This window comes from Cyanistes caeruleus, unplaced genomic scaffold (genome assembly GCF_971803275.1).
Source record: "Cyanistes caeruleus unplaced genomic scaffold, bCyaCae1.hap1.1 HAP1_SCAFFOLD_65, whole genome shotgun sequence".
NCBI classification, from domain to species: domain Eukaryota; kingdom Metazoa; phylum Chordata; class Aves; order Passeriformes; family Paridae; genus Cyanistes; species Cyanistes caeruleus.
In genome coordinates, this window is record NW_028255884.1 from 1,260,969 (window position 1) to 1,274,238 (window position 13,270).

Genomic DNA, 13,270 nt, shown 5'->3' on the forward strand with positions numbered 1-13,270 from the left:
CCTTGCTAGGTGGGGTAAAACATGAAGTGTTAATAAAGTTCTTTGAAAAGATTCAGCAAGCACCTAGCTATATGAAAATCAAAAGAATGAAGGATGAGACAGGGCATGGGAAGAATCTTCAGCCCTTCCCTGTTGAAAGTAAAACAGTAGGAAAACTGCCTCTGGCTGTTACCCACAGGTAACGTGTTATTTGCAGCAAAGAGCAGATGGGCCAAGCTGTTGGTGGCCCAAGGCCTGCCGTGGCTGGCCCACTTTCAGTCCTAACTGGACCAGGGTGGCCGGCTCGAGAGGGGAGGAGGTGGGGGGATCTCAGGGGGCTTCTGCTTCACAGCCGGGCTGGGGGGCCGTGGGGGAGGCACGGAGTGCTGGTGTTCTGCTTTCTGGAACGATTCCTCCTTCTGAGGCCACGTCTGAGAGCTGTCAAACCGGACAGTCTTTGGGCTCCCTGGGGGCGAGGGAGAGTCGCGCCTTCTTGGCCGGGAAGCTGGAGCTGCAGCAGCGCGACTGTGGAGAGAAGAGGTGGCTGAGGCCCCCAGCTGCTGCTGGCACACAGGGACCCTCCTGCACAGCAGGGCCCAGAGCTGCCAAGGCTCCCCAGCACGGCTGGAGCTGCTGGCACAGCTTGGCCCAGCTGGACAGCTGCCCCTCAAGGCCCTGGAGAGCAGGGGATGGCTCTGGGCAGGGTCCCTGGCCAGGAGCGGGCCCCAGAGCACCTCTGCCTGTCAAGGGCAATCTCGTCCCCGCTCTTTCTCCTGCCCACCTTGCTTTGCCTCTGCCCGCTGCTCCTGGGGCTGCTCTTGGCCAGGCAGCCTCAGTGGCAGCCAGAACTGGCTGCAGCCCCAGCGGGCTCCCCAGGACAAGGCCCAGCAATTAAGAGGCCAATGGAAGCCCTGGGCAGCAGCAGAACTCTCAGCAGAGTGTTTTGGGCAACCAAGGACTAGCCACAAGTCCACAGCAGCCTCATTGGGAATGTCTCCTGACTATGAGCAGCCTTTCAAGAAGCTGGAGGGTGGGGATGAACAACAACTTACCGTTTCTTGTCCTTCCACCACCGGAATCCAACATAGCAGAGGACCATGGAAAGGGGCACTGTGAACAGTGTCACTACAGTGCCTATCATGCAGGACTTGCGCACATCCTGCGGGCAGAACACTCTTGGGGTGCTCGGTGCATTCTCAGCATTTATATTGGACTTGCCAAGCGCTTCTGTGGGAGCAATGGGCAGCGTGAGGCCTGTGCTGTGCTCCACGGCTGAGCTGGCAGCACACTGGATACAGCCAGGACGTTCTCTGTTTCCCCCAGAGCTGGGGCCTGCAGGTACCTTGCCAGCCCTTGGCACAGGCTGTGCCACACAATAAAACCCAGAAGGCCAAGAGCAGAGCCCAGGGGCAGTGCAGCTGCTTGGGCAGTGGCTCCTTCCAGGGACACGGGCCAAACCCATCCCTGAGCAGCCACTGCCACCCCTGACCCTCCCTGCTCTGTGACAGCTCCCCCAGCCCAAGGGGACAGAGCCAGGCCCTGTCAGGGGCCAGTGCAGCCCCTGCCCAGTTGGGAGCCAGGGCTGGCTGTGGCCCTGGGATCGCAGCAGGGCTCCTGCTCAGGGCTGCTCCTGTGTCTTGGGCCTCTGGATGCTTAGGGCCAGCTCCAGGAGCAGCTGCAGTGGGATGGATGTTGGTGAATGAGTCCCATTTCCCAGGGGCTGGGAATGAGCACCAGAGGCCTGGAAGCCGCGGCACCTCCAGCTTTGGCTGCTGCTCAGCCATGCAAGGGCCAGCCATGGGGGAAGAGTTGCTGGCACACAGCCCGGCCGAGGGAGAGCCCAGCACAGCAATTACCTCCTGTGCCTGGGCCTGGCATCTCCTCCTTTCCTGCATCGGGAGCTGGCACAGAGACATTGCTTCCTCTAGCATATGTCATTGTCTGCACAGGCATTTCCTCCAGCACTTGAGAAAGGAAAAGGGACAGCTGGATAAGACAGAACTGTTCGCCATTAGGTGAGGTGGTATCTTCAGGAGGCAATACTTGTCAAATCATGGATAAGGATCAAGAGGAAAGGCCAGGTTATTGGGGCTGGGTCAGGGCCCTCCCTCCTCCAAACAGTCCCTACACCTGATCTAGCCCAAGACTGGGAAATTGCAGGGGATCTTAGGTTGTTTATGACCCATGGTGCAGTTTGGGATCCCTGTCAGCTGATGCCAAATGCCTTCCTGCAGAGGGTGGGGAAAAGCTGCAGCCAGGCCAGCCTGGGAAACAGCCCTGCAGGCCATGAAAGCAGCAGCAGGGCAGCAAGGCTGCCATGGATCCCTTCCTGCTGTGCCGGGCACGGTGTGTCCAGATGTGCAGAGAAAGCCCCCGGCTGCTGAGTGTCAGGAGAAGGCTGAGGGACATGGACCCACCACGGCGTCTCTCCAGATCACTCAACATCTTGTCCAGAAGTTGGGATGCCTCCAGGGATTTCTTGTCTTCTGTGTCTTGGTTCTTCCATCTAGGAGGACCTTAATGGAAAGTAGTTCCATTTCTCCTTCAGGCCAGAGTGGCAGTGAGTGCACTTGGGTGACTGCTGCCCTCCAAGGCACTCCCTCCTCTCCACCTTCCACTCAGGAGCAGGAGCAGGGGGACCATGTGCCTGCAGTGGCCTCACACTGGGATGGAAGGAGCCCCTTTGCATGGCAGACAGGAGAGAAAAAACTCCCTGGAGCTGCCAGCAGCTCTGAACTGAGCCCCAGGCAGGGCCAGGGCTTGGCAGGGCAGCTGGAGCAGCTCAGGTTCCCTGGGGCCAGAAAGAAGCCACACAAGTCACAGCCCTGGGGCACAGCCCTGGGCCTGGCCCCTTCCCTCTCTGCTCTTCTCCGTGGCTGCACAGGGCACACGGAAGGTGACACTGGCATTGCACATGGGAAGAGGATTGACAGCTAAATGCTCCTTCCTCCCACTGACAGCAATGCTGTGGGATCACTCAGGGCTCCAGAAGGGAGCAGGGCGAGGTTTCCAGAATCCATCAACCTTCAGACTCTCAAGGGAAATGGCACATGAGTGAGCTCTTGCCACCTTGACACTGATTATTCTGTGCAGAAAGGGACATTGAGAACTTGCCTCCAACATTCTCCATGGATCTCAAACCATTATGTGCCAGGGCTTTCAGGTACTCCATGTCACGATCCCAATCTAGAAGGGAGCACAGATCAGAACCATTCCATGGTGTGCTGGGATCCCATTCTGTTTTAGGGAACTGGGCACTGCAAGGTGAATGGGTAAGGCTGTGGGAGCCAGATGTCAGTGGACATGGCCAAAGGTGCAGAGGGGCCTGGGGAGCTCTGGGCTGGCTCTGGGCACTCTCCACCCTCTTTGCAGGCCCTGTGCAACATCTCTGGAGGGGCAGCAGGACCTGCGAGGGCCCTTGAGGATTCTCTCCCTCCCACAGAGGAAACCCTTTCTAAAGCCCTGGGGAAAACCATCCCCAACACTTCCCAGGGAGAAGGGAGCACTGTCCCAGGAAAGGGAAGCCAGGCTGCAGGCTCACCTGCTCGCCCTGCTCGCCACGGAGCAGCCTGGGCAGCCCTGTCAGGCAGGGCCACTGCCAGGAGGAGCAGGAGGAGGAGGCGCAGAGCAAAGGCCATGGTGCCTTGCCCACTGCCAGTCCTGCAGCTCTTGCTGCCACCACTGTCCTGACACTGCTGTCCCAATGTCAGCACCGCTGCTGCCGCCGCCGCTGCTGCCACAACAGTCGTGGTCAAGGACTGACTGCTCGGTCCTTGTGGTGCTGGGCAACCACGGGGCTCTGGGACCTCTGTGACCTCAGAGCCTGCTGTCACCTCAGCCTGCTGTCACCCCACAGGCTGCTGTGACCTCATGGCCAGGGTGGAATTGTGTGGGGAGTGGGATCTGCCTGCTTCACTAGGGAGCTCATCCTGCCCAGCAGCTCTGTCCAAGGGCTATGACAGGGTCCCAGCCCAGCTGATCTCACAGGCTGGGGGATGAAGGGATGGAGAGCAGCCCTGCTGAGAAGGACTTGTGGCTGCTGCAAGGTGAGAGGCTGAACATGAGCCAGCCATGTGCCCCCAAAGGAGGGTGCCCAGCAGCTTTAAGGAGGTGATTCCACCACCCCTTTGCTCTGCTGCAAGCCCACCTGGAGTACTGCATCCACCTCTGGGTGCCCAGCACAGGAAGGACATGGTCCTGTTGGAGCTGGTCCAGAGGAGGGACAAAATGCTCTGAGGGCTGGAGCCCCTCTGCTTTGGAGACAGGCTGGGATAGCTGGGGGTGTTCAGCCTGGAAGGGAGAAGGCTCCAAGGAGACCTGATTGCTCCCTTTCAGTACTTTAAGGGGGCTTGTAAAAAAGACAGGACAGAATTTTTAGTAGGGCCTGTTGTGACAAGACTGAGGGGGAATGTTTTCAAGCTAAAAGATGGTAGATTCAGACTAGACATAAGAAAGACATTTTTTACACAGTGGGTTTTGAAACCCTGGCACAGGTTGCCCAGAGAGGTGGGCATCCATCCCTGCTGACATTCAAGCTCATGCTCTGAGCAACCTGATCTAAAGGTGTCCCTGCTCTCTGCAGGGCACTGGACTAGATGGCCTTTAAATGTCCCTTCAAAGCCAAGCCATTCTGTGCTGCTGTGCACCAGCAGAGCAGTGCTGGAATAATGCTGGGGTGATGATGCTGGCACCTGTGTTTTGGTAGTTGTGCCATTTAGCTGTTGGCCAGAAGAGGATTGATGGGCTGCACAGTGAAGTCTGCAGAGAACAGTGTGCTCAAGGAGAAACAGGAGAGGAACAGGGCTTCCAGCTCAGATAAACGCCAGCATTTTGCTGCCCATTCCTTGTTAAGAAATAAAGGAATGTCCTGAAGATCCCTTCAATGTGGGTGCACTATTGGCTCTATCAGTACTTGTGTTCTGTAAAACAGGTGAGTTGTTACAGCTTCTTGCCCCATTTATCACTGGATAAAACCCAAATACTGCATTGCTCCATGTCTACTTTCTTCCAAGGAAAGGCAGATTTTGTTCATTCTCGAGTGGGACATATTCATCTGTTGACAAGCAAATTCTTCTTGCCATTCACACCATGTTGATTTGCTCTAATTGGATTGTAATTAAGATCTACCACTAACTGTAATTAAGACTGATGGATTGTGAGGCGAAGTGTTGCATAATTTGCCCTGGAGAGAGTTTTTCTCTAATTCAATGACATATGAAGACAGGTGTTGCCTACCATACTTGTGGCGTTAGTCTCCCGCTCTGTCCTTTCCTCTCACCCAAGGGGAGGATGGAGGTCTGCAGGTCTCATCTGTGCACAGAAAGAGTTAATATCTCACCCAGACCTGCAGATGCTCATGATGGTTTCTGCCGGGCAGTGGCCAAAGCAGTCACGGTGATGGATTTCAGGCAGCGCTGGGGCTGTGCCAAGATCTCAGGGGGCCCAGACAGAACAGTCGTGGCTGTTCTGCCCACATGGCTGGTCCCAGGCCCCTGCTCCCTTCAATCCCAGCTGCGGGCCGATGGCTTCCCCTCCCTGTGCCCGGCAGCCGCTGGGGCCGTGCGGGCCGTGGTGAAGGGGCCTGGCCCAGCCCAGAGCCGCTCCCGGGGCCTGGCGGAGCCCGGCTCGGTGCAGGCCAGGCTGGAGCAGGGCCGGCCTGACCAGCACCCAGTTAACTCTTCACAGCTGGAAACAACAGAGAGCTTTCCTGGGCTTGCCTGTCTTTAAAATGTGGATTTCACACAGGAGGATACAGCTTCTAAATTATTTAATACCTTGACAATTCTCAGAGCCAGCCAGCTGTTGGTTTTGCTAAGCACAGAGGAAGCTCTTAGCAGCTCCCTCCTAGAAAAAGTCATTTGCATGGGTGGCTTCTTCCCTCCTCACCAAGTATCAACTAATACAAAACCAGCACAGACACTCAGGGTGTAATAGGAAGCAATTTTGAAGCAATTGTTTTAAAGCAAAATCAGTTATTAAGCACAGATTGATGTCACTCCCCCAGACCACTGGAGACGGACAGTGACTCTGTCACCTCCCCCCTGGCCAGCCCATTCCAATTCCCAATCAGCCTTTCTGGGAAGAACTCCTTCCTATTGTCCAGCCTAAACCTGCCCTGGTGCAGCTCAAGCCTGTGTCTCCTTGTCCTGCCCTCCAGCAGATCCCCACTCGCAGCCAGCTTGGTGTCATCTGCAATTTGTGAGTGCTGGACTCGACCCCCTCAGCCAGACCCTCAGTGAAGATATTAACCAGGCCTGGGCCCAGCACAGATCCCTGGGGACACCACCAGGGACTGGACACCAGCTGGATGCAGCACCATCCCCACCACTCTCTGGGCCCGGCCTCCAGCCAGTTCTGCAGCCAGCAAAGAGTGCTCCGGTCCAAGCCGTGGGCTGCAGCTTTTCCAGGGAATGCTGCGGCTCTCCGTGTCCAAGGCCTTGCTCAAGTCCAGCTCGACACATCCAGAGCCTTTTCCGCACCCACCAGGCGGGTCAGCTGGTTATAAAAGGAGATCAGGTTGGTCAGGCAGGACCTGCCCCTCCTAAAGCCACGCTGGCTGGGTCTGAGCCCTGGGCCATCCTGGAGGTGCCATGTGATGGCACTCAAGGGGATCTGTTCCAAAACCTCACCAGGCACTGAGCTCAGGCTGACAGGCCTGCAGTTCCCCAGAGCCTCCTGCCAGCCCTTCTTGGGGATGGGCTCACACTGGCACCTCCAGTCCTCTGGGACCTCCCCAGTGAGCCAGGACTGATGAGGAGAAATGATGGAGAGCACCTTGGGGAGCTCATCCACCAGCTCCCTCATCCCCCTAGCATGGATCCCATCCGATCCCATCCACCTGTGAGCATCTGAGTGGCTCAGCAGGTCTCTGACTGCTTCCTCCTGGATTACAGAGGGCTCTTCTGCTCCCTGTCCTCATCTACCAGCTCAGGAGAACACTTGTCCTGAGGAAATCCTGTCTTGATGTTGAAAATTGAGGCAAAGAAGGAGTTAAGTACCTCAGCCTTTTCCTCATCTTTGGTTTCCATATCTCCCCCAATAAGGAATGGAGGTTGTCCATAGCCTTCCTTTTGCCATTAATGTATTTATAAAAACATTTTTATTATCCTTCACAGAAGCAGCCAGGTTAAGCTCTAATTGAACTTTCACCTCTCTGCTTTTCTTTCTGCATGACCTAATGACACCCTTAAACATTTCCTGAGTTGCCTGCCCCTCTGTCCAAAGGTGATGCACTCTCATCTTTTCCCTGAGTTCCTCCAAAAGCTCCCTGCCCACCTAGGTTGGTCATTTTCCTCACTGGCTCATTTTTTGTCACAGGGGGACAGGCTGTTCCTGCTCCTTCAAGACTTTTTTCTTGAAGTGTGTCCATCCTTCCTGGAATCCTTTGTTTTAAAAGGCTCTTTCCCTTAGAAAAACTCAGTACCTGATTTGGTACTCCCCAAATCTGCAACCTTAATTGGCTGAAGTCTCTTCTTCCTAAGTCCAGTGTAGGAGTTTTGTTGATGCCCCTCCTTCTTTCACAGAATATTTCAAAACTCGATGATTTCATGGCCACTGTACCCCAGGCAGCCTCCAACCACCACATCCCCCAGCAGCCCTTCTCTGTCTGTGAACAGCAGGAGACACAGCTTTCCTTGGCAGTGGCAAGTGAAGGAAACCTCCCCAAAGTGCAGCTTGGCAGGTTCAGCCTGGAGGGGAGGAGAAAGAAAAGTCCCTGCCAGGGTAGAATTTTGGTGCAGGAGGTGTCCCAGCGTGAGACTGGACCATGCCATGGCTGTGTGTGCCAGGAGCCGGCAGTCAGTGGGGCCCAGGGATGCTCCAAGGGACTTGGAGTTTTGCTTCTGACTCCTTGAGCAGCTTCTTCAACCTTCTCTCAGTGCCTGAGGGTGCTGGACTCAGCCCCAAATGCACCCTGGGTTTCATTAAAATACAGAAAGCCTCGGGGGCTCTTTCTCTTCCTTCCACTGTCTTCAAGTCCAAGGCTTGTGCAGCTGCTTGGAGTCAGTTTGGAGTTCTGTTAAGGAGGAAGATTTGAAAATCCACCACATTTTTTTTTTTGATTTTTAAATCAAGGGTGTATTTTTTTATTTTCTAGTTGAGAGGTGTCAGAAGCATTCCCCAAGTGATCCTAATGCTGAATGTCTCCTGAGGAGGTCTGGTCACAGAGAAGAATGAGCCCCTTGTGGGCTGCCCCTGTTTGGACAACCTGCTCCTCACCCCGAGCCTCAGCATGTCTGACATCGCCCAGCTGGGACTGACATCCCAAAACATTGAGAACATTTATCAACTTTTCTTTATCATTAAAATCTAATTAATTAATAAAAAATTTAATTTTTATAATAATATTATTCTGTATTTTTATAACCTATTTTTTATATTTTTATAAAAGAATTGATACATTTTTAGGAACGAAACCCGTTATTGATCCTTGCTTCTAAGTACCACAATCCCCTTCTTTAATTAATTGACCACTCTTTATGCTCATTATTCCTATTTTAGTCCTTTGATCATCATTTTTAAATTATTCTCAGACAGGGTAAAAGGGACCACTTTGGGGTCAATGGAGACTTTTCTGAGGAACATTTGGGGCAGTTTTGGGTCTGGGGAGGGAATTTAGAGAGAACTTGGGGGTCTGGAGGACACTTGGGAGAGCCGGGTGGGCCACTTGGAGGGGGACTTGGGGATTCTGTGGGACAATTCGGGGTTCGGGGGAGCACTTGGGAGTCCAGGGGGGCACTTGGAGGTCAGGGAGGGGAATCTGGGGGCCCTTCGGGGTCCGGGCGGGCACTTGGGGGGCTGTAACGGGGAATCTCTGGGCCGCGGGGGATGATGGGAGTTGTAGGCGCCGGTATAATACGGTTTAATGGGGCCGCGGAGCATCACGGGAGTTATAGGCACAGCTCCAATGGGTTCCAGTGAGGCGCGGGGCATGACGGGAGATGAAGTCCCGGCTGGAATAGCGCTCTATGGGCGCCGCGGAGCATGATGGGAGCTGTAGTCCCGGAAGTGGCTTCGAAGGCGCGTTTGGCGGTGTGGGGAAGCGCTTGGAGAATATTTTTGCGTCCAAGCCGTGGCTGCAGGTGCTCGGGGTGAATGTACACGGCTCGGGAGCACTTGGGAGGAGCCTGGGGAGCTGTGACCGGGCTCTTTAGGGCGGGGGGCACGGCAGGAGGTTTGGGCGCGGAACTGTGTTGTGGGATGATGGGAGATGAATTCCCAGCAGTGGCTAGAAGGGGAATCTGTGGGGTCGGGAGCATTCGGGGATCCAGGGACACTTTGGGGGGTCCCGAACGGGCAGTGAGGGGGCACTCGGGGATCCTGAAGGGTCTGGGGGACACATGGGACCTATGGGGGTCGATCCCGGAGTTCTGGGGAGCGCAGGGCATATTCCCAGTTCCTCACAGCCTGGTCTCAATTGCCCCCTGCAGGCTCCTACTGACTGCCAGTCTCATCCCAGTATGATCCCAGTATGATCCCAGTATGATGTCAGTACACAGCCAGTGCAATCTCAGCCACTGCCAGGATGATCCCAGTACAAACCAGTTCCTGCCAGTGCTGCCACTCCTGGGATCCCCCAGCCCTCTCTGCTTTCCCCCCTCCCACATCTCCCCAGAGGAGCCCCAAGGGCTGGCAGTCCCCAGCCAGGGTCCCCAGCCAGCCCCAGGTTGGATCTGCAGCCCCCAATTTTCCCAGTTTCCCTCTCCTTTTCCCCGGGCCGGGTTCCCCCCGTCCCCAGCGGGTGGGAGCAGCGGAGAGCCCCGCGCTGCCCATCCCGACCTGTCCCGGCTCCATCCCCGCTCCTGCCGTGGGCTGTGAGGGGTTTGGGGACGGGGCACCGAGGGTGTCACTGCTCCTGGGGGAGGAGGGGGAGGGATGGAAGAGGAAGGATGAAGAAGGAGAGAGTGAAGGGATGGAAGTAGGAGAAGGAGGTGGGGTTAGGGAGGAAGAGGAGGAGGAAGGATGGAAGGGGAGGAGAGGGAGGAAGAGGAGGGACAAAGGAGGATCAGGGAAAGGAGAAGGAACCACAAGGCTGAGCACTCCTTGAATTCATAGCCCCCTCCTGTGGGATCATCACCCACCATCCCACAGGTGATGGGGGAGTGGGAGCTTTGCCTGGATATCCCTGGGGGGGGTCCCTGAGTTGGGTTTATTTTGGGGGGGGGGGATGTTTGGAGAACATGTGGATGTGGAACTCCAAAGCTGAGCGGAAAATCCTACTTGGGGGGACATTGGGGGGTCTCACCATCCCTAAGTGGGGAAATGGAAACAGGGGGAACTTTTCGGATTCCTGGCACTCCCAGCAGCCTGGGGATGGTAGGGACCGAGCAGACAGGTTGTCCCCAGTACAAGCTTGACTCCCAGCAGCTGGGACAGGCGGGAACCCTTGAACCCGAAACAGGAGAGACTAGAGATGGGGAACTCCTATGAGGCATTTTCAGGGCTGAATCTTGGTGTTTTTTGGAGGTTTTATGGACCCCAGATATCCGGTGACTTCTAGAGATGAGCTTGGACAGAGGGACCTTCAAACTCAATGTCCTCATCCCTTGTATTTCCCCAAACCAGGATTTCCCATTCCCAAACCTTGGCTGGATGGAGAAGGAGGCTGCAAGGAAGAGGAAGATGCCCCAGGACACCGAGGCAGGTGAGGAGGAAGTCAGTGCCCCTTTCCCCCTCTCTCCTGCTCCATCTCCCAGCCCAGCCTGGCCCCCGGCTGCAGGACAACCCCACTGCCGACGCCGTCCTGCCGGGGACGCACTGGGGGGATCTCCTTCCCCTTCCCTGTGGCACGGAGGCAAATCCCATCCTCTCCTTGTCCTTCCTCCCCCAGACAAGGAGCTGAGGATGGAGACCAGGGAGGACAAATCCCCACGGCAGAACCTCGTGGAAGAGGCCGTTTTCAGCGGTACCACCGTGCAGGAATCCAACGGGGAGGAAAATCCCAGGAGATCCTGCAGGAGGAGGGGCTCCAAAGCCATCCCAGGGTGCTCTGAGGAGGAAAGACCCACCCTGTGCCGGGAAGGCGGCCGGAGATCCAGCCGGGGCTCTGAGCTGGTGGTCCATGAGCAGCTTCAGGATGGGGAGAAGCCCTACAAGTGCTTGGAGTGTGGGAAGAGCTTCAGACAGAGCAACAGCCTGATCCGCCACCAGATGATCCACACTGGGGAATGGCCCTATGAGTGTGGGGAATGTGGGAAGGGCTTCAGCTGCAACTCTCAACTCATCATCCACCAGCGCATCCACACTGGGGAGAGGCCCTACGAGTGTCCCGAGTGTGGGAAGAGGTTTCAGAGCAGCTCCCATCTCCTCCGGCACCAGCGGATTCACACGGATGAGAGGCCCTTCCGCTGCCCTGACTGTGGGGAGGGCTTCAAGTACAATTCCCACCTCATCACCCACCGGCGCATCCACACTGGGGAGAGGCCCTATGAGTGTGGGGAATGTGGGAAGAGCTTCAGCCACAGCTCCAGCCTGATCTGCCACCAGAGGATCCACACCAGGGAACAGCCCTATGAGTGTGGGGAGTGTGGGATGACCTTCAGCCGGAGGTCTCAACTGACCATCCACCAGATGATCCACACTGGGGAGAGGCCCTATGAGTGTCCTGAGTGTGGGAAGAGATTTCAGACCAGCTCCACTCTCCTTCTGCACCAGCGGATTCACACGGATGAGAGGCCCTTCCGCTGCCCCGACTGTGGGGAGGGCTTCAAGCAAAACTCCCACCTCATCACCCACCAGCGCATCCATACTGGGGAGAGGCCCTATGAGTGTCCCCAGTGTGGGAAGAGCTTCACCCAGAGCTCTCACTTGACCCAGCACCAACAGAGGCACCGGTAAGGGAAGCCCTGTGAGTGCCCCAAGTGCAGGAAGAGCTTTGTGCACTGCTCCAGCTCCATCCCCCATCAGAGGACCCACGTTGGGCAGAGCTCTGATGACCCACATTCCCAGTGATCTGTGTTGGGAACACACTGGGCTGGTGGTCATTCTGGTTTGGTTCTATCTTTTGATTCATCTTCATCTCTTTAAAACAGACAAAATTGGAATAAAAGTCTACAAATTCATCAAAGGCATCTAAAACCTCACATTTACTAATGCTTCAAGGGAATCTGGGAGATACTTGGGAGTATTCAGGGGTTGTGGGGTTATTTGGTGGAGTTGTCTCCATTTCTTGGCACTTAAGGAGACGAGAGGGTTCGATCTGTCACCTCAAAACCACTCAGTGCCACTGAAATCTACTCAGTCCCACCCAAAATGACTGGATTCCGCAGCCCCTCAGGGTGTGTTGCCTTAAATTTTAGCTTTCATATCTTTCATGTTCTGCACTGCCTAGGTTTGTAGTTTTGAACTTCACATTAGGTGTCACTGAGCTCTCTTCACAGAGTAGGTAGTGTAGGTTTTCCAAGCAAGGCAAACACCCCAATTCAGGAGCCAGCACCGTGGCCTCCCCCCCTGGCCACCCTGGCCAATCTACCCACAAGACATCAATGTGATGGATGGCAAAGCAATGGCGTTTATTGCAGGAGAATTTGACCTTTTATAACCTAGGGTCATTGTGTTACTCCCATCTGCTTACGTTACACTTGAGTGCTATTTGCTAATTACAGAAGGTTTTACTATCCTAACAGAGAGGGGTTTTTGCTAACTTTCCGTTACATCCCGAAATCTTCAGATCGCCAGGCCTTAAACTACAACAGGTAGACAAAACAATTCCTTTTCTAGCTTGATACCAAGGGCAGTCGTTACAAGTTCCAAGCCCAAAAGCATAAACAAGGGTGGACTGAAGAGAGAAAACAAGAAGGATGGGACTTCATCATCTGAAGCTGTCACTGCACAATGAGCCCCAATGTCCAGATGGACCTAAACTTCTAAAAATGTGAGACCTCGTGATGAGTTGTCCATTTTTGTGGCCATTTTTGGTCAGTCCTGGGTGTAGCTCTGGCCAGGCTCTTGTACTGCCCAAGGTGTATACTTTAAGGCCTTTTAATAAACTTTATTCTTAACTCTGTCCAGCCTCTGTTCTAGGTCAGCCTTCTGAAGGCATCAGGTGGAATGGGGTTGGAAGGGGATTGGGTGAAGTGGGATGCAGATCAGGAGGGGTGAGATGGGCATTGGGTGGGGCAGGATGGGTGGGATGGGGATTGGTGTAACTTTTCTCTTTTTGCTTCTTTTGGGCTGAATTCCCTGTGGATATAACTTTTCTCTAGTCTCTCAGCTTCCTTTGTGCTGAATTCCCTGTGGATATAACTTTTCTCTAGTCTCTCAGCCTCCTTTGGGCTGAATTCCCTGTGGATAT

The 13,270-nt window shown here is 55.0% G+C and overlaps 1 protein-coding gene across 1 annotated transcript; it reads left to right on the forward strand.

Moving 5' to 3' along the window:
• The first annotated feature begins 8,979 nt into the window (after positions 1 to 8,979).
• On the forward strand, positions 8,980 to 12,977 carry LOC147647131 (uncharacterized). The gene is made up of 3 exons (XM_086872634.1): positions 8,980 to 9,059; positions 10,543 to 10,621; positions 10,808 to 12,977. The coding sequence occupies exons 2-3, from the start codon at positions 10,570 to 10,572 to the stop codon at positions 11,812 to 11,814; spliced, it is 1,059 nt and encodes a 352-aa protein (XP_086728760.1). The 5' UTR covers positions 8,980 to 9,059; positions 10,543 to 10,569; the 3' UTR covers positions 11,815 to 12,977.
• Positions 12,978 to 13,270: the final 293 nt, after the last annotated feature.

Excerpts from the sequence above, each read along its gene's own strand:
- LOC147647131 (XM_086872634.1), top strand. The coding sequence starts at position 10,570 with ATGGAGAAGGAGGCTGCAAGGAAGAGGAAGATGCCCCAGGACACCGAG. Across the intron at positions 10,622-10,807 it reads GCCCCAGGACACCGAGGCAG|ACAAGGAGCTGAGGATGGAG; the intron begins GTGAGGAGGAAG and ends TTCCTCCCCCAG.